Source organism: Leuciscus leuciscus (assembly GCF_965113295.1).
Source record: "Leuciscus leuciscus genome assembly, chromosome: 10".
Taxonomy (NCBI): domain Eukaryota; kingdom Metazoa; phylum Chordata; class Actinopteri; order Cypriniformes; family Leuciscidae; genus Leuciscus; species Leuciscus leuciscus.
The window spans coordinates 13,567,234-13,589,068 of NC_138734.1; the positions used below are offsets into that span (position 1 = coordinate 13,567,234).

General features: G+C 38.3%; 1 protein-coding gene and 1 long non-coding RNA gene across 5 annotated transcripts in view; one reads left to right on the forward strand and one right to left on the reverse strand.

The window, feature by feature from the left end:
* The window catches only part of kiaa1549lb (KIAA1549-like b), a 181,105-nt gene that overhangs the window by 119,158 nt on the left and 40,112 nt on the right, over positions 1 to 21,835 (forward strand). For all 3 annotated transcript variants that reach the window (XM_082182860.1, XM_082182861.1, XM_082182859.1), the window contains 2 exons: positions 8,750 to 8,874; positions 9,318 to 9,547. In XM_082182860.1, the coding sequence (XP_082038986.1) occupies positions 8,750 to 8,874; positions 9,318 to 9,547 (355 nt within the window). The remainder of the gene's footprint in view (positions 1 to 8,749; positions 8,875 to 9,317; positions 9,548 to 21,835) is intronic.
* LOC309508547 lies at positions 14,035 to 17,259 on the reverse strand. Of its 2 annotated transcripts, XR_014209532.1 has the most exons (4): positions 16,892 to 17,259; positions 16,202 to 16,319; positions 15,893 to 16,055; positions 14,035 to 15,370 (listed from the first exon to the last, which is right to left on the reverse strand). It is a non-coding gene; the product is annotated as an uncharacterized lncRNA (long non-coding RNA). The 2 variants fall into 2 exon arrangements; XR_014209533.1 differs by lacking the exon at positions 16,892 to 17,259 and having other exon boundaries at positions 16,202 to 16,694.

Genomic DNA, 21,835 nt, shown 5'->3' on the forward strand with positions numbered 1-21,835 from the left:
GACAGACGAAGCTTGATTCCAAAATATAACAAAGCTTTAATGTACACAAGCAGGTAAACAGGATGCAACAGCATGTATAACATAAACACAAACAATACCCAACAAGTGACTGAACTGAACGGGGAGAATGGGTAAACGAGGGAACTAATTAGACACAGGTGGATGAAGGTTAACTAATCAGTGACTAACAAGAACAGGTGCAGACAAGACAGAACATAATTGTTGACACACTGCATGTGTTCAGCGTACATGTGGTTAATCATAATTATATAGCTTAAGATATCGCTATGACTCAGAATTTGCTCCACCTAAATTTATAGCCATGATCTGATTATATGAATCCTAAATATATATAATTAAATTGTATTTTCACAATGTTTGCTTAATAAAAAAAAAAAAAGCATATTTATTGGAAATGATGTACAAGTTCCATTCACAAGTGATATTTACCTTTACACATCACATATTTTATCTCCAAGGTCTTTACTGGCATGATTACTTTCATATAAAATTTCGAAAAGCAAAGAATAGTACAAAATTATCAATGTTGTCCATCCGCCGCGGGGCCCCCTCAAGCACGGGGCACATTGCGGTCTCACTCGTTGCACCGCCCTAAGGCCGGCCCTGGTTTGGGTACAGTGTGAGGTTGTTGGGGTGTCTCCCTACATGGTAAATGGGGTTTTATAGGACCTTGTCCACAAATGACCATCCTCAGCTGGAAAAGAGTGATGGAGCTCATGAATATGAATGAGACCCTCTCTTCTGACATGATCCAGTCTGTCACTTTGGCTACCAGCATCACTGGGGAGCAACAGGGTCACATGCACATTTTTGCAGACACATGCATCCCCAAAGACATACAGACTTACACAGATAAAGGATCACCTTTTGATGCCTAATTTAACTATTTTATAACATTTTGCTTGGCATAAAACACATATATTCAACTGAATTTGAAGACTGGCCTAGATCACATTGACTTATCAATATACAACCTTCAAATCGACATGCACGCATAAATAAATACGTCCCTCACAATAACAACATAAAGTTCAAGTTCCCTTTCAGTCGGTCACGTTGAACGTCATGTCGGAACATACAGATGAATTGGGATCTAATCTGAGAGCCCAATCATCTCCACGTGTAACTTAACGAGCCATTGGCAGAGATTTGCATCACAAACCATGCCCCGTGAAGCGGGTATATATGGAGGCTTGCAAATCTAGTCCATTCATATTTTTGCTTCCGAGCCGAGTGTTTCTCCTCAGCTCTAATCATTTGAAGTGTCTACGAGTCTGGGAAGCTCTTCGTTGGTGTTGATGTGACAGCGTTGCAGTGATTGTCACTTGAAAGAGTGCAAATTTGCCATCTGGGGCGAGCCTGACAGCTCGTCTCACCAACAAGCGAGCTCAGTCGGTGCTGAATTGCCTGAACTCACTGAGAGGCAGAACAGCGGTTTCACTGAAATTATTTCAGAGGCTCCTGGGGCATGTGGCATCCGCAGCTGCAGTAACGCCACTCAGATTGCTTCATATGGTAACGTACAACACGCATGCAGCCTCAGGCATTTGGACAGGGCCCCGACTGCAGTGGCACATCAACTGCCTCGAGTTGTTAGCACTACGTCTTGCATTGGGCCGCTTCAAACAGCTGCTACTAGGCAAACACGGACTGGTCCGAACGAACAACACTACGATTATTGTGTACATCAATCATGAAGGTGGTCTACGCTCCCATCGCATGATGCATTTCGCCCGTCATCTCCTCCTCTGGAGCCAGAAGCATCTGAGGTCGCTTCGTGCCATTTATATTCCGGGCCAGCTCAAACGTGTAACCGTTGAGCTCTGATGACAACCAGTGTTCCCAGGAGAGTGGCAGCTCAATCCATACGCTTTGGGGCTGCTCAGGTAGACCTGTTTGCTTCTCTGGACATGTCCCACTGCCAGTTGTTTTACTCCCTGACACAAGTATGCGTTTCCCCAAGTGAGCCTTCTAACACAGACCCTGTGGGTAGTTGGGTAGTTCAAAGTTGGGTAGGACGAGGAGCAGGTCCTGCTAGTTGCCCATTATACGCCCAGCCGGACCTGGTTCCCAAAACTCATGATCCTTGCGACAGTCCCTCCCTGGCGCATTATTCTGAGGAAGGACCTGCACCTCATGGCACCAGCATTCGGACCTCTGGAACCTCCACGTGTCATCTCTGGACGAGACACGGAGGACTTTGGTGACCTACCCCCTATGGTAGTAGACACCATCACTTCAGCACGAGCGCCCTCTACGAGGCACACTTATGCTCTGAAGTGGAACCTGTTCGTCGAGTGGTGCTCTTGGACCCTCGGAGATGCCCAGTCAGAGCCTTCCTACAACAAGGACTGGAGCAAAGGCTGTCTTCCTCCACCCTGAAAGCATGTGTTGCAGCTATCGCCACACATCATGATACAATAGATGGTAAGTCCCTGGGTAAGCACGTACTGATCGGCAGGTTCCTAAGAGGCGCGAAAAGTCTAAATCCTCCTCGTCCTCACCATGTGCCCTCTTGGGATCCCCGGGATCGGCGGTATCGCCGGCGATACCAGCTCGCTTTTTTTCTTATCAGTGCAAAAGAGACTCAAAATACTCTGTTGATTTTGATCTTACATATAAGTGTTATACATCATTCGATTATGTTAAGTGTCTATTTTTTTGTGTATACTCACAATAAAAACAAAGTGTTGTGCTTTTCGCCAAATAAAGAAAAATAAACATGATGCGAGTTCTGCCTTCTCTCTGTCAGTGAAGTCCATTCTGAAAGGCGTCTGGAAATTAACTGTAACTCAGCGAATACTTGTCACACAGGAACGAGTGATATGTCTGTATAAAGCTTGAATTATCTTCTTTTAAATTAAGTAATTTATATATATATATATAAAAAAAAAACATTCTCTGTTTATTTAATCTGTATGAAAAGTGAGAGATGTCATTCGTTCTCAGTTCAGCTCATTATAGATCATTAACCCTCTGGGGTCTAAGGTGTTTTTGGTGTCCTTGAGATGTTCTGACATGCCCTGACATTTGTGCTTTTTTCAGTTGCTTATAAACATATTAATGGCAAAGGTGTAATTACACTCTATTTAGCACAAACAGGGCTACCATAATATGTGAGCAACATGTATGTACATGTTTGTATTTTTGAGAGAATAATGTTTATGCATGGTTATTGAAAAAACAAAAAATTTAAGTTTCTGAAATAAGGCCACAAAACACATACTAAATATGTGTTCATAAGACTTCTGAATAATGCATTTTGTCGCCTAGAGTTTTTTCTTCAAAATGATGTGAAAATCATCCTGCCTAATCATTCACATAAAACAATACATTGATTTAAATTTTGTAAGACACTTTTTGTTTGGAAAGGCAATATGCGGGTGTGCGTAAACGATCCAACACCATCATGAATATTGAGTGGTTCACACCTGAGAAGTTCAGCCCCATAATTAGCCTTTCATTCAGGTGTGTCACTGAGCCACAAGAAAGAATGCAAGGACAAAATAAAAAAATAAATATAAAATTGGTTCACAATTGGAAACACAGTTGTTGTTGTTTTTTTACAAATTGTGCTTGCAAATTGTATAATATCCAAGGTAAACATTTCTAGTAATAGTGCAGTTATTGTTCTCACTGTATTTTCAGAAAGTTTTGGAATATATTATCTACCCAAATGTGTCACTAATAAAGCACAATAAAAATAATTTAAAGAGAAGGCTTATATTGACCTTTTAAGATTTAGTTTACATCTATCCTTGTATATATATATATATATATATATATATATATATATATATATATATATATATATATATATATATATATATATATATATATATATATTTGCTATTTTATTAAAAAGGTTATACAATTACAACAACAATTAAAATGTTAACAATATTTACAGTGTAATCTTTCTTTGTAAAAACTAAAGTATATATTTAATCATACGTATTTCAAAGTTAAGGATTCATTAGTTTGAATATAGCCTACATTGGAACAAACACTGTAATAACATCTTAGTTGATTACTTTATTTTTGACAAAACATAATAAATATATATATATATATATATATATATATATATATATATATATATATATAACATGAGCAGAAATTGGCAACATTATAAGCTTATTTGATGTGGCAGTATTTTACAGTAAAAACTTTATAATTTGGTAGTTTGGTAAAAGCTGTTCATTCATTCACACACAAAAACGCGATTCATATTTAAACAGTCTTTTTGCGTGTACAGACACTTGCGATTAGAACAAAGCAAATATTGAACTGACCTATTCCTCAGCTGGATCCGTTGATCCTCGAAATGAAACTTCCTGCACTTCTGAGGTAAATTTTCCAGGATTATTATTAAGATAGTATTATTCCTCACAGCGTCGTAAAGTACACGAGTCTGAAAGTGAACTCGTGTGTGTTATCCAGCTGATGTGGGCGTTTCACAGGTTTGTATCGCCTCAGATAATTTGTGTTTGAATAGCGTGCGCTCTCCGTGGGCGGGGTCACATTAAAACTTAATGAGATGAGATGAGAACGACTGACATCTCTCTCTTTTCATACATATTACATAAACTGAGAATATTTGTTTTTTATAAAAATTACTTAATTTAAAAGAAGAGAATTCAAGCTTCATGCCTGTGTGACTGAGTATTCGTTGAGTAATAGTTCATTTCCGGCCGGGTTTCAGAATGGACTTCACTGGCAGAGAGAAGGCAGAACTCACATCATGTTTATTTTTCTTTATTTGGCAAAAAGCACAACACTTTGTTTTTATTGTGAGTATACACACAAAAAAATGCACACTTAACAGGATTGATTGATGTATGAAACTTGTTTGTAAGATCAAAGTCGTCAGAGTATTTTGAGTCTCTCTTGCACTGATAAGAAAAAAAGCGAGCCTATCGTGCAGGCGTGATAGCCGACCTCAGGGGGTTAAAGGGATAATTCAGGATTTAGCATTAAGCTTTGTATTAGTAGAAAACCTGTAGTATTTTCGAATTACCATGCTTTCCACTCTCATATCCCCCTGAGACGAGAGATTTATGTATTTTTTGTCTGGAAAAAATCCTCAGATAACGCAAAAATCGTCATTTCGGGACAGCATCATCTCACGTAATCCTGAGAACCTGGCCCTGATATGTGCCCAAGGATCCCATGCCTTTCAGGCACCAGGTGGTGAACCTGCAAGTGCTGTCCTTGGAGGAGGCAGACCCAGTCCTTGCTTTGCTCTGTCCCGACCGCGCTTTGCGCCTATACGTGGACCGAACACTGAGCGTCAGGACCTCAGATCAGCTCTTTGCCTTCTATGGAGGCCAGCAGAAGAGAAAGGCTGTCTCCAAGCAGAGTTTGGCTCACTTGGATAGTGGATGCCATCGTCTTGGCTTATTAGTCCCAAGACAACCTGTGCCCCTTGGGGTGAGAGCCCACTCGACCAGGAGTGTTGCTTCCTCCTGGGTGCTGGCGCATGGCACCTCGCTGACAGATATCTGTAGAGCTGTGGGCTGGGTGAAACCTGACACGTTTGCGAGATTCTATTATCTCCGTATAGGGCCAGTGTCCTCCCATGTACTCGCTACCAGTAGCCGGTCATGAGGAGGGCCCCCGCCATTCCCCTCTTAATGACCTGGCTCATTCTGAGTGTGCTCATTCTGCTCTTCAGGAGAGTTCCCCTGCTTAGCGAACCTTGCTGGAGTTCCTCCAACACCCCCTGCAGTCAGATGTGGCGGAGACGTCCGGCGCCAAGCCTATCACTGGTAAGTATGCCCACTGGTTGACCCCTGTGTTAGGCTAGGTGCCCATATGTTGTGATTACCCTATGAGTGATCTCATATGTGGATTCCCCCACGGTATGGCTTCCCTATCGGTGAGCCCGTGTCTTTTCCTTGGCAGAGTCTGCTCTGCCATCTCTGTCCGGTATTGTCTCCCCCCTAACTGGGCTGGAGCTACCCCAGAGACTTCCATATGTTGCACTGCCCCCTTGGCCAGTCCATAGCTGTGTCCCAATGTGAAGGCTGCATCATTCGAAGGCCGCAGACTTCAAGGATGCAACCTATGCGTCCTTCGAAGGACGTATCATGTAGCCTTCATAGGATTTCCTAATTGCGCAACAGGTGTTCCCGATTACTGCTCCTAGCGCCAAGCAAAGGTGCGAGAGGACAGCTGCCATCCTGATAATTCATTTGATATAATTGAGTAAACAGCTATGGAGCCAGAATTTGCTATTGTCATTTTTATGTTTTATATTTTACTGGAGGACATGGTGAGGATGTTTCAGCCCCGGCGCTGCCAGGTCATGTATTTTTGGCTTAGCCAAGACCATGGGCAGATAAATTAAGCTGGTTTGCTGCGTCCCAATTCAGAGGCTGCGTCCTGAAGTGGCGGATTACACTTTAAACTGTTCAAGTATTGGGTCTTAAAATGCTGTTTTTGATGACATCTCTCCTCAATCTAATGTTCCTCTCCCTTCAACTTTGAACTCTGTGAGCTGTTCACAAATTGCAAATCTCTCTCTCTCTCTCTCTCTCTCTCTCTCTCTCTCTCTCTCTCTCTCTCTCTCTCTCTCTCTCTCTCTCTCTCTCTCTCTCTCTCTCTCTCGAACATTGTGGTTAACATCTAATATAAATCACCTATGTAAAAAGAATTCATTACATTTGGTAATCCATATTGGAAAATGCAAACAAGTCCTATAGAACCTATGCCTATAGAATCAATATCTATAGAAATCTATAGGTGTACCAAATGATTAATTAACCATTAAGTTCAGTTGGATTAAATAATACGAGAAGGGATGTAAATCAAAAGTTTGATAGTAAGAGCTTTCACAGTTACTGTGAATGAAACAATTATATAGATGAAACACTTTCTTTGTGTAGTAAAAAAAAAAAAAAAAAAGTATATATATGTCCAGGGATAATGTAGGGCGAGGCGGTTGTTATTATATATATATATATATATATATATATATATATATATATATATATGACAAGGGATAATGTAGAGCGAGGCGGTTGTTATAGCGAATACAACCCCGACAGGCTGATTTCGCATCGGGGTCTTGAATCAGCCTAAAGGGGTTGTATTCGCTATAACAACCACCTCAGTCTATATTATCCCGCTTATTACATGGCTACCTACCAAATAAATCAACAATTTGACACAAAATATTGATTTAAAAAAGAGTTTATTGATTTAAAAACGATTGTATTGCTTCCGCTAAAGAAAATAGTCCATTCCGTCTCTACGGTTAGAATCCTGCGTCCATAGCAACACTCTGTTTTTCATGGCAACGGTGTGTTATACTTAGCAGCGGTCTGTTATCAAGAAATAACAGACCGCATTCTACATTAGAATTCAACCACCAAGCCATGTAATATATATATATATTTCAGTGGGGATTTCTTTAAGACTGCAAGGGAAGCTCGGCTTCCCCTGTAATGTCACAAAAATAATGGTCAAATATGTACTATTGTGTTAACATTTTATTAACTAAAAATGCGTTAGAACACGTTCATCTCAAAGACGAGTTCGTTCAGAATCAGTTACATATAGCAGGTCGGCTGACTCGATTTCCTTCTCATACATTCCCGTAGCGTCTCAGTGCATTTCCCTGTTGAAGCCCAGCGTCCATTGACTTCAATGGGGCTGCTTTGAACAGTTTTTTTCAGTGCTTCGAAACTAGATGGTCATTGGATAAATGACGCTCCGCTTCTCTGGGGGTGAATGAGGAGTGGGCTGGCCTGGACTCCGGGCTTCTGCGTGATGATTGGAGGGTCTGTCGAAAGGCTGCGTCTCCTTTTGATTGACAGTGATTTCATACAATAAAAAGTCGCTGACGCTGAAGCTATTCGAGCTCAGTCCCATCGCGGAATTTTCAAACTGCTGCAACCTATTTCTTGGTATTTGTTTGTCGAAATTGCTAGCCAATTTTCATAATACATTTCACACAATTATACATTTATATTTTTATTATATTATTGTATATATATTTTTTTAAATATTACTATATAACTTGCACTTGCAACATCAATGCACTTTTGATGATCTGTTGTGATATTAGTACTAAGAGTTTCGTACCAATTGCTTGTGGAAATTGTGCCACTGCAATTTAAAATAATCTGTAAACTGTAGTTTAGTGATGCCAACACAAATCGAAATCTTTCTCAAAGTTTAAAGCAACTGGTCTCTAAAAATGAAAATTCTGTCATAATTTACCTATATCCACTACATTCATGGTGTTTTTTATCAGTGCTTGACAGATGTGGCCACTATGAACTGTGATATGTAAAAGAGCTGCATGAAGAGTCATTACATTCTACTTTATATTATTGATCTATGAAGTATAAATAATATCGGTGAATGATGATAGAATTAAAAATGTTGTATGGTGAACTATTATTTTAAAAGAAAATGGGCTGTAAGACCCATTCCACAGATACTTCTTATTCTACTCACATTGAGTGTAATTCTTTATAGTTTGGACAAAATGTAAAATGTTGCTTATCCTTCAGTATTTTCTTTCCCACTTCCATAATGAATAGCCTATATTTGTATATTAATTATATTCTTATAATTTATATTCTCTCAGAAGTGGACATCTATAAGCTAAGTTGTCTTGATAAATGGACCCAGTTAATTAAAATCAAAAGTTACGCTTAAATCTTATCACTGATTCTTTGCTGCCATGAAAATCAAAAGTTTTTGTCTTTGGCAGATCAGTATGATAGTTCTTCAGGATCACTTCAGCTCATTTCCATAAAACCAATGGCAGCTCCACCCACCTACTCGCACCCTGCATCCTCCGACCGCAGTCAGGACTCTGCCATATTAAATGGAGAGGTAAGACTTGATTTTATTAGAGACGGCAACCACTGACAGACCACAGTCTGTTGACTGACCTTCTGATGCATTTTACACACAAAAAATTCCAGAATTGCTAATTGGATGACTGTTACGCAGTTTCTGCAAGTCAGAGCGCACAGGTTTACTAGACCGGCAGGAAACAAGCCTCTGCAAGACTGTAACTATACAAAGACTTTATTTAACATATAGGCATAGGCTAGTCAACCAAAAATCTATTCCTATTATATCTCAATGGACAATCTCGCTTGCTTAATTTATCAAATTTGGGTTTCAAAGAAACCTGACACAGATTTCTTTTAGACTATCACTTTACCAATGGGAAATCAATTTGAGACACAATTTTAATGGAAGTTTTTTTTTTTTTTTTTTTTTTGGATGATTAGCCAGTCCACCTTCTCTCTTTCTCTCTGTGTATACAGGTGAATTTGGCTCTGAAGCAGAAGTCAGACATTGAGCACTACAGGAATAAGCTAAGACTGAAGGCTAAGAGGAAGGGATATTATGACTTCCCTTCCGCTGAGGGGAAAGGCAGCACTAAAGATCTGAGTCAGCGACACAGGTACAGCCACGACAGGCCTCCACACCCTCACAGCAGAGCTCTGGAACAAGAGGACGACAGAGGCTCCACGTTTGTGAAGTATCGCAGGAGGTGAGTGATTTTGCTTGAATGGGAGCTTGTATTTTTAAACAAGATAAGGTTGTTTGTGTACTTTAATAGTTACCGTATGACTCTGTCTCTCAGATTTGTTGATCTACACAAATTATATCTCTATTAATTGTATTGAATGTGTACTTTATACTTAATCCTGGCTTAAGTCTGTGAAACTAGGCCTGCATTTTTTAACCTTTAGCACAGTTTTGAAAAGTTCGCTTTGCAATAATGTCAAAGTAAAAAGCTTTAATTTTAAATAATTATGTTTTAAGGATCTTTTGCATGATTTATGTCTGACAAACAACAACTGTAACTGAGGGAGGTAATCAACGAAGATGAAGGCTAAATAACAGCTTGTCTACACGAAAATACGAACAACAACCGACAACTGAAGGGTGAAACAGACGGTGCATCGCATACTATCCGTCTTAAATAGTATTCGAAAATAGAATTAGTACGTCTCAAATCATAGTATGTTGAAATGAGTATTCCAAAGATAACCGGATGGTCTACTATTTCCGGTCAGAATCCGAAGTGCAGATCGTTGCACACTCTAACAGACAATATTGCCCACAACCCATTGCGCGTTGGACGAGGATTCGATTAGAACTACAAACACGAGTAAAAAGTGTTAAAAAACTACAGACATGGAGGATGTGCGGTGATGTAGAGAGGTTTATATAAAGGGGTTTGAGTGATTAATTATCAGTATCTTACATGACAAAAAATTTTGTATTAATTGTTGTCCACATTATATTTCATAATGCAGCATTGTGAACTTTTGTAAAGATACGTTTAGCCATTAACTTTTAAATGAATCATTATATTCAAATTGCAAACACATGAGGAGAGTCTCCGCATGAAAGACCCACGACTGGCAGATCAATGTGCTACAACATTTCTCTCCAAAACGGTAGGAAATTATATTAGATTGAATGGAGGATTTTAACTGTGACAAGCTGATTGACAGGGCAGTTTATGGTGACAGGATGCACGTAACTAAGCAACAGAGCTGTCGATGACGAAGTAGTATGTCCCAAAGCTTGCCTACTCTTTTGCTACACACTCAAAAGTATGTACTTTTTCTTCACACACACACACACACACACACACACACACACACACACACACACACACACACACACATATCAACATTATCTATCTATCTATCTATCTATCTATCTATATATATATATATATATATATATATATATATACATATACAGTATATATATATTGGGTCTGTGGTTGGCTCTGTCGCGTTGTGCTCTGTTGGGGGCATGGCAAAAGCAGACGCAAGCTGGGCTCGATCCTCCTCACTCTCACTCTCACTCTCACCAATGGTGTTGGGGGATCCGTACAGATGTAATACCCTCTTTATGTAATTGTGGAATGTGCCTTGAGGGCAGTCTCTAGACAGGCACGCATTTGTCTGTTGATTTAGACCTGCCCAGAAATACACTCAGAGGCTGATGCCATCATAGTGAAGGAGGGTAGATAACGAAACCTCTTTGTGCTGAGGACAGATCCCCATGGGAGAGAAGGAGGATCTAAACTGCTGCTGGATCCGTTTTTGTTGTTGGTCGGATCTTCAATTCAGCAATGTCGCAATATAAATAAACAACTGAAAATGAGGGATATATATATATCCTGTCTGTACCTGTTTGAATTATATTGTAAGTAAAAGTTTGTATTGGAACTTTTGACTCCTCTTCGTCTTCTTCTGCCTGCACCACACCGTGACAGAAGAACGGACCGGCCAAAATGGATGATAGGGTAAAAATTATCATCATGGCTCAGGAGAGCAAACGTTTTTTTCCTTTACAAAGGACTTTTGCCGCCTTGCTGTCACCAGCACCCTCGATGACGTGAGCCTGAGTACCTTGTTCTGGATCAGGGCCACATTTAATCATCCTATTGACCTCCCAGACACCACCGGACTGAATTGGAGGGAGATCGTCATCTGGTGTCTGGAGAGCATCGTGCCTCAATCCGATACACAGTCAGACCCAAGACTTTTTCGCGCCACGCCTAACTAGCCTGAGCTTCTTCACGCAATGCCCTCGTCTTCAGCCAAGATGGCCACCACGTCGCAGCCTGAGCCTTCAGCCAAGATGGCCGCCGCCTTGCCGTCTGAGTCCTCAGCCAAGATGGCCGCCGCCACGGCGATTCCTGTTCCCCGTTCTGTTCCTAGACCTGTTCCCGCCCCAAGGACTGTCCATGTTCCCAGACCTGTTCCTGCCCCAAGGACTATCCAAATTCCCAGACCTGTTCCAGTCCCCGTTCCAGAGTCTCGTCCCGCCGAGACCGCCCGTCCAGAGTCTTCTGTCCCCAAGCCTCCCTCTCCCACCTCCCATCTACCACCTCTCAACCCTTCTTCTGCCACTGCCTGTCAGCCCCTCAGCTCTTCAAACCACCTTCGGGGAGGTGGAGTTGCCGTGGGTCTGCCAGCCTGCAGCTCCAGCCTGGTCGGTGGATCCCCAGTCTCCGCCTCCAACCTCCGCGACCAGGACTCTACCTCTGCCCGTCGATCCATCAGCTCAACCTTGGCTCCTATCTCCCTCAGCTCCACCATGGCCCATCAGTTCACCAGTTTCGCCAGGCCCCCTCGTCCCCCCGGATCCACCTTGGTCGCTCGTCAACCTACCCTCACCTCTGGACTGCACTCCTCTGGCTACATCTCGTCCCTTCGTCCCCCCGGCTCCATTGGACTCCTCACTCCCTTCTGTTCCTCCTTGGTCCTCACTCTCTCTGACTCCGCCGCGCCCTTCTGTGTCCCGCCTGCACCTCAGTCGCCAGAGCCTGGGCTCGTCGGTTCTCCGGCTCCACCCTGGTCTTCCTTCCTTTGTTCTGTTTTCCCTCCACTCATCTGTTTCCTTGGTAACCCTCATTAGTTCATCTGTCACACAGATAGTCTTGTTAGTCTTGTCAGCTGTGTCTCGTTTTCCTGATCTGTTTCCCCATTTATCTAAGCCCAGTGTTTTGCCTTGTTCATCGTCCATTCTCAGTCCTATTAAATGTGTGTGTGAACCTTCTGCCTGTCTGTACCTGTTTGAATTATGTTGTAAGTAAAAGTTTGTATTGGAACTTTTGACTCCTCTTTGTCTGCCTGCACCACACCGTGACAATGTGGTATCAAATATATTAAATATACTTAAAATTCAAGTAGTATGTTTATAATATGTATTCCCAACATGCTTATTTGAAGTGCATTAAAAATACATTGAATTGCATTTTAATATATTTTTAAAAGTATACTAGAAGTACATTGGTAATAAATATATGCTTAGTTACACTTTTGAAATATGCTAAACACAAGCATACTTTTCTAAAATGTGCACTATAAGTACATTGGTAATACATATGCTTAGTTACACTTTTAAGAAATATGCTAAACACAAGCATACTTTTAATATATTTCTAAAAAGTACACTACAAGTACTTTGGTAATAAATGCTTAGTTAAATTTTTTATTATTTAATAGAAAACGTAGTGTTGTTTTTAATTTTACCCAGCTTCTTCAAGTTTGCATGGCGTGTGACATTTGGAACCTCATTATATTGTGATTCTAGGTAAGATTTGTATTACATTAACGTTACTTGTCTCTGCCACACTGTAAAATCCGATTAGTTCAGCTTACTCAAAAAAAGCATGCAAACCGATTGCACTTAAAAAACTAAGTAACGTGAAATAGGAATAGTATGTAGTACTAACAAGTGCATGTCTAGTAGTGTACACTTACAAGAGAGTTCTAGTAACTTAAAACTAATTTGTATAGTATACTTGATCATTTACTTTAGATGTACTCATTTATGCTAGTTGTGTTAACTCTGATGTTTTCTGCATACAACTTGGAATTACTGAGTTTACTTTACTTCAAAAGCAATCCAGTTTACTTGTTAAAACCATGCAAACCGATTGCACTTAAAATAGCAAGTAAGCTTTACTCCAATAACTTAAGTGCTATCAATCATCTATTATATATCATTGAGAATACTTTCACAATTTTACAAAGATAACATTTACAACTGGACAAATAAATCTAAGGCAATGATACAGTTCAAAGGTAAATTTATTGTATTTGTTTTCTTAACAACTGACACAGGGGTGGTCCACACAAGTTTGCATTGGGGTATACAATTTATGTAGTCACTTTAGTTTTTTTAATTTTTTTTAAAACAAAAAAACAGAAACACGTTATAAGGTTCATTAGTTAACATTAGTCAGTGTATTAACTAACATGAACTAACAATGAGCAATACATTTGTTACAGTATTTATTAATCTTTGTTAATGTTAGTTAATAAAAATACAGCTATTCATTGTTCATGTTAGTTTACAGTGCATTAACTAATGTTAACAAATACAACCTTTGATTTTAATAACGTATTAGTAAATGTATATAAAATCTGAATCAAAATAAATATATTTAAAACCATACCCTGACTCTACTACATTCTCAACAAACAGTTCAATACATAACAATTACTCACTTTAATCAATAATAATTCGAAGACCAAACTTGGTATATAGAAGTGCAAAAAAAGTGGCTACATTCATTAGCCTAAACGATGAAAAAGCAATGTCTCTGACACACATACGCTGAATGAATACGCTGACAGCATCTTAAAGGGTTAGTTCACCCAAAAAATTTAATTCTGTCAGTCATTACTCACCCTCAAGTTGTTCCAACTCCGTAAGACTTTCGTTCATCTTTGGAACACAAATGAAGATATCTGATGAAATCTGAGAGCTGTCTGTCCCTCCATAGACTGCAATGTCATTGCAACTTTCAAGGCCCAGAAAGGTAGTAAAGACATCGTTAAAATAGTCCATGTGACTACAGTACTTCAACCTTAATGTTATGAAGCGACAAGAATACTTTTTGTGTGTAAAAACTCCACCATTACGACATTATTCAATAATCTCTTCTCTTCCACTTCATTCTCCTATGCTGTTGACGTAGTGTAAAGTGCTTCTGGGTTCTACGTCAGATTGAGGCTTATTATTGGCTGACGCTGGTCATGTGTGATGCTGGCCAATAATAAGCCTACGTTCTAACGTAGAACCCAGAAGCACTGGGCTGTTTACACTATGTCAACAGGCAGCGTAGGAGAATGACGTGGAAGAGAAGAGATTGTTGAATAATGTCATTATTTGGGGGGTTTTTGCGCACAAAAAGTATTCTCGTCGCTTCATAATATTAAGGTTGAACTACTGTAGTCACATGGACTATTGTAACAATATTTTTACTACCTTTCTGGGCCTTGAAAGTTGCAATGACGTTACGGTCATTGGGGGGTAGAAAGCTCTCAGATTTCATCAAAAATATCTTTATTTGTGTTTTGAAGATGAACAAAGGTCTTACAGGTTTTGAATGACATGAAGGTGAGTAATTACTGACAGAATTTTCATTTTTGGGTGAACTAACCCTTTAACTTGCTCATTAACTAATGGGTAGACAATTTTAAACAAATGGCTTCGTTTCCCTTTTATTTTGCACATTTGATTACTCAACAGGAGATTTTTTAGAGATTACAGTTTTGGTGGGAGTTTGTTCTGTCCCAAACCAAGCATCAATTTCTGAATGAAGTTAAAAGTATTTTTCAAGTCTTTTGGGTAATCCAAATTTAAAGCATAAGAATGACCAAAATAGATTCAAATTGTCTGAGGCAGGTTCTGCAGATTATCCATTACAATACCTCTCTCAACAATGATGTCAGTAGACACTGGGCAAAGTTAGAGAGGGAAGTTCTTCCTCATCAATGACAGTCAGCACCCCAACAGATAGTTGTGCCCAGGCTTCATCAACATCACATACCTGAATGAAACCAAAAAATAAAAATATTACAACAGGGAAAAGTGAAAAGGCTTGATTAATTGACAGTTATCTGCCCTGAATACACTGCCTTTAATTAAAATGTCCCATTAAGTTTATATAATTTATATATTTTTTTATTTTATGCCGACTCTTAGGGATAGTTCACCCAAAAATGAAAATTAGCACATGATTTACTCACCCTCAAGTTATCCTGTGTGTATATTACATTTTTCTTTCAGATGAATACAATCAGAGTTATGTAAAAGAAAATGTCCTGTCTTATCCAAGCTTTACAATGCAAGTGAATGGCCGTATATTGATGGATAGATGCACTTTTATCATGGATGGATGCATTCTGATGGACTTAAAAAATATATACAGCCATTCACTGCCATTATCAAGCTTGGATGAGACAGGACATTTTCTAATATAACTCTGATTGTACAACAGCTAGATAGATTGTAAGCAAAACCATGATCAACTCAGAATAATAATAAAAAATTAAGGCTGCAGTAAACTCACCCCTGTATTAATTTGCTGCATAAGCTCATCTAATTTCTCTCCAATGCTTCTTGAAGACTTGAAGATTGTGACAAAGCGTGGTGTGTAGCGATCCACAGCACCATAAAAGTTACTCTGCAGTCTGCAGATCTCTGGGGACTATCCTGTTAAACTCTGAAAACACCTACAACACAGGCCAAAAAAAAAAAAAAGGCATGGGACAGTGTGGAAATCTTTTCAATGCATGGTCAGGCCAACAGGCCAATTCTAAAGCCAAACCTAAACAGAATGTGGTTTCTCATGGTGGAAACGGTATGAATAAGTACTTACTTGTCTCTCTGTAAAAAGAGCTGGCCACTGCTCCATCTGCATCCACAATTTCACGTCTTTGCATTGAGAAGGTCTGGTCCATCTTTGATGCAATGAGAGTTCCACTAGGGTAACATCACTAGGGATAACATCACTTTACATTACTAAGTTTCTCATCTTGTTAAAAAATGGCTAATTTTATCAGCAGTGATAAAGCATTTGAGTTTGAGTAAAAAAAAAAAAAAAAAAAACTTTTACAGTGCTTGCATGCATTACAATCTGAATTTACTCAATTTAAACAATAATAGTTTAATGCTGTTGTGAAATCACAAATACTGTCAAAAAGCATCATATACTTCATCTCTGCATAAGCTGCAGGTTACATTTAACTGTAACTTAGATGTGCGCCATTTCACCAGATTTGGAACCTTAATAATTTAAACCAATGCCAGAGGAGAATGCATCAGTGAGAATGGTAAAATAGAAAACCATAATTCTTACATTTGGGACAAGTAAATCGGTTTTCAGGCATTCCAGGAACTGTTATGGTACCTGATAGTTTTATGCGCAAAAAAACAACAACAGGCCAAACCATATTCTTCAAGCTCCGAATATCACAATTATTTGGTAGACATTAAGGAGATCAGTAAAAATTAGCGACAGACAGTTAAAAAAAACATTCACACAAAAGTCGCATACTTGATTACTCACCTTATTATTATTATGCCAAAAACGTAGGCAGTCTGTCAAAGTCTTTCCACATCTGCAAAATTGGCGCCGAAAATGAAATACGCACAGAATCTATTGCGCATGCTCTCACAAGTGCCGCTTCTTCTTCTTCTTTGTTTTTTCTGCACATTAGGCACGCTTTAATGTACTGCTGCCTCTCACTGGTTTAGTAACGTCATTGCATCCTTTGTTGTTACTTGCTTATTTCAAGTAAGCGTCACTCAAACGATTGAGTAACTTGTAATTTTCACCCTGCAATTGACTGTAACTCAACAAAACCTAGTAAGAAGTACGTATTTTATATTGCTGAGTAAAGTTTACTAAGTATATGTGAGTCAGGAAAGCTATTGGATTTTTTTGACAAAGGGTAACAGCACGTCTTTTTCAGTTCAGCTACATTCAATTTGACCAATCAGAGCCAAGCTTTTCAAGTCGAAGTCGAAGCAGACTCGAAGAGATGAAGATACTGCCCTCAGAAGTTACTGGTAAGTTTTAGTTTCCATTTGCATAAATAAATAGCTCACTGTTTAGTTGTTTTCCCTAGGTGGATAGGTCTGCTATGCATTTGCTAATATGACTTACACTTGGAATACTGACGTTAACCGCTGTAACATGATGCTGACACTGATTTCTAGCAACTTCAGCACTGGGTATACAGTATAGTCAAAGTCTAAAGTCTTTGATAAATCTGTTTAAAATCAATGTGGAGAAATTTGTCTGTCTTAAAATAACTATAAAACATTGTCCAATGCATCTACAAAAAACTGAATTAGTCATTATAACATGTACGACATTACATTAACATTATTTTTATTTGCAAAATGAAGCTGTGTATTTATTTCTGATTTCCTGAAAAAATTTGGCTTCATTATTATGATGTAAATGATCTTTGAAAAGTTTGAAAAAAGCATGTTATGAACATAAAGTTACTTCGTCTTGAGCTGACCAGCCAATTACGGTAGTGTGTGTTGATTGGTGTTTATATTTGTTCAAGCTTGACAACCTTATTGCCTTTTTGATTACTTTCTAATATATATTTCTAATTACAAATAAGTACAAAGATTACATTGTTAAAAGGGATGCTTATAAGAGAGCATAAATTTGAAACTGCTGAGTCTGTACATTATACTCAGCACATTGTACATTGTACTCACACGTCATTCTTAAAGGGGTCATATAATGCCATTTTTGTACAAGCTAATATGATTCTTTAGGGTCTAAATTAAAAGTTTGTAATATACTTTAATAAAAAATTCTCATTAGTATCGTAAGAAAACACTCATTTTACCTGGTCAAAAACAGCTCTGTTTTCAGCACGCCGTTTAAGTGCATGTGTCTTTAAATGATAATGAGCTTTGCCCACCCCACCTCTCTGTTCTGTGGGGGGTTTTGACACAAAAACACAGGTGGAGTGTTGCCTTGACAACAGTTGAGGGTATATTTTGAAGAATGGCAGCGGGAGTCTCTGAGGACACTGTGCAACCGTGTCAATTTGAACCGGAGTCGGAAAACAGGACGTTTCTGAATGGTTGGTTAACGTAATGTCACTTTGATCTATCTTTGTATGTATTGGCAGGGTAGAGTAGTGAGATATGAACGCTATGTGTTTACTAATGTATACGTTAGTTCATTGACAGATTGATGTTACAGCTAATGGTCATGAAAAACTTTTTTTCGGTAAATGTAGGCTTGTCCGTGATGCGTAACGTTATCTATGCAGTGTTAGGTACAACTGTCAGGGCTGAAGCACTCAAATTTTACTGATCTATTTAAAAAATAACCAGTCTGTGAGCAGCGGCGGTTTCTTCATTAGGGCGATCGGGCGACGCACCACCAAAGTGTGAAAGGGACTTTTTCAATCACAATCTCATTCAACCACAGAGTTACGCTAGCAGTCACTCACTGTTGTTCTGCCTCTGGATATAGTCCAATCAGCACCAAGTCACGTTCTGTGGAGTACTGCCTCTTTTTGGGCAATTTCACTATGGCCGAAAATCGCCCAGAGTGTTCCCATAGACTTACATTCAAAGATTTTTTTTTCGAACTGCAGGCACTGCAATGCATTCTCTATGGGTTCCGGGAGGGCTCGCACTAACGTGCTTTCGTCATCATACGTAAACTTCACTTGTGCAGCGATTGCTGGAAACAAATATACCTCTAATAATATTTAGCCATAAGCTGAAGTGACATCCAATAATTTCCTCAGTGCATAACTTACATTTCACGGACATATTCTCCATCTGTAAATGTTAGAAAGTCAATATTTCCAGTTTGCTGTCATGAGGGGGCGAGCTTTCTGCAAGCTAAACTTCCGTGAACGAGCGCCGCCGCGTGCATGCGCGCCGAACAGACGGAGCGCAATAGAATAGGAGCGCAATTATTCTGACTAAAATATACATTAGGACTAAATTATAAATATATTTAGCTAAAATATTGTTGAATATTTGTTGTTGAATTTCAAACCTACATGTGTATTTTTTTTTTATATTAGCTTTGTTTTTATTTGTTTTTATTTTTTATTTTAAGTTCGGTAAATTTAACTACTTCTTTAAAAAGCATTATATTGTTTTTAGATTGTAATGTTGCAATGTTAGAATGTAATGTGATTTGGCCCCTTTTTTGGATAGACTGCAGATAGACAGCAAGGTTACACTATGTTTGTTTTTATAACCTTCAATATGAACATTGTTTGTAGGACAATATTGATCAGGATATTAAATATAAAAAAAAAAAAAATTAAATACAGTTTTTTTTTTTATTCAAATAGAAAAATAATAATTAAATACTCAGATTATACCATACATCGCCATTTAGCCCAAAAATTCAGATTTATTTGGCAATTGGCTATTTCCCAACCCTACTGGCTGAAGTTTTAGCTAAACTTTAGGCTAATGATAGCTACATTATTATCACTGTTAAATTGTTATTTAACAATTAGCCTACATTCAGTCCTGGATTAATAATTCAGTTTGTTGCGCCCCCCCAAATTTGTTTAGCACCAGCCGCCACTGTCTGTGAGACTATGACAGTTATTAGGCACATAAACAACACATAAGTTACTCAGACAGGAGCTAATACCTTTTTCAATGTTCTCGTTTATAAAGCAGTCTGGTGAAATGATTCACGCAAACATGAAAGCATTGACGTTGATCGTGGGTAATATTCCCTTCGAAAACAAAACTCAGCCACTGCGTCTTCAGCGGTTCGGATTTAGGAACATCAAAATGACTGCTGTGTTCCTTATTGCACCCAAGAATAGAACACCACAATCGCTTAGACGCCATTCTGCTCCAGCGTATCAACAATGCGGACTATGATTGACAGCTCACTCACTCACGAGGGCGGGTCTGTGTTGAAACGCTGCTGTCAATCAACAATCGTGGGAGGGGCGTCCAACCGTGTGACTAGGTCGAACGGCTTGATTTGAGATGGGGAAAACATATAAGGAGATTTAAAAAAACACTGGATGGATTTTTATCATTATATGATGGTTGTGTACAGGCACCGCCAACACACATTTCAGTACACTCAACTTGTAAAAGTGCATGTACCATTATATGACCCCTTTAAAAAGAAAACAAATCATTCATCATAATTTGCCTGCCATATATATATATATATATATATATATATATATATATATATATATATATATATATATATATATATATATATATATATATATATATATATATGTACACTATGAAAAACAACAAATATTAGCCTAATATTTTTTTTTAAAGAGAGAGATTATATATATGCTATATATATATATATATATATATATATATATATATATATATATATATATATATATATATATATATATATATATAATCTCTCTCTTTTAAAAAAAAATAATATTAGGCTAATATTTGTTGTTTTTCAGACCACCTGCTATAGAAGAAAAAATGAAATCTGAGTGCAGAGACAAGCAAAGAAGAGAGTAGTAAGTATGGTTTAATCTCACATCACCTCTGTTATATAGATTTTTGAATCAGGTTTATTGAAAGGTGATTGACAGTTAGGAAAATGTTAGCAATGTGTCCATTTCAGGTGTCTAATTTGTGCTACCTTTGAGTCATTCATGTAAAATTCTGTTTATTTCATTGTTTTTTTAGTAAAGCTGCAAGTCACTTGTCCTAGTTGTCCTGGCATGCAATATTTTGCACAACTTCTAATTTCCTTAAATCTTTGCAACAGAGATGAAGAGAGTGCATGTTAGCATGGCCACAATAGACACATTAATGGGAAATACCCTAGGTTTAAATAAACCAAAATTATCAATATACAACATACCCTCAAATACTCACAGGTTGCTTTATTGCTGCAAATAACTATATCAGTGACTTTTTAATTGAACTTTGCTCACTGTAAGTTGTGTTGGGCTTCTTCTAATCTCTTCTTCAATGTAACTCATAGAGTGCTGTATAGTGATTACAGACAAGAGGATAAAAATGGACACTCATGTCCAGCTTGATGAGGATATAGTCAAAGCTTTGAAAGGTAAACTGAGAAGTCAACGGAATTCTAATGCATTTCTATGTAAATTATTATACATATATTCAAACATGGATACAAATACATAATCATTGGTTAATTTTATATAAATTATTCTTCTCTTTCACAGATCTTGTGATAAAGCAGTCTTCAAATACTACAGTGTCTGAACCATAAGCCCTCAGTTGCAGAAAAATGAGTCGTACTCAAAGAAGTGATCGTCCACTTCAAGATGAAGATGTGACATTCAAACTCTTCTGTTTCTTTGGTTCAGCCATTTATAGGCCTAAGTTTGTAAATAATGCATTATTCACTTCTGCACATTGTTTTTCCATTTTTATTTTTATTTTTTCAGAAAATTGCATTGTGATGCTTATTTATTTAGTGATGTAATATTCATAGTGTACTTTTCAGTAATACAACTGA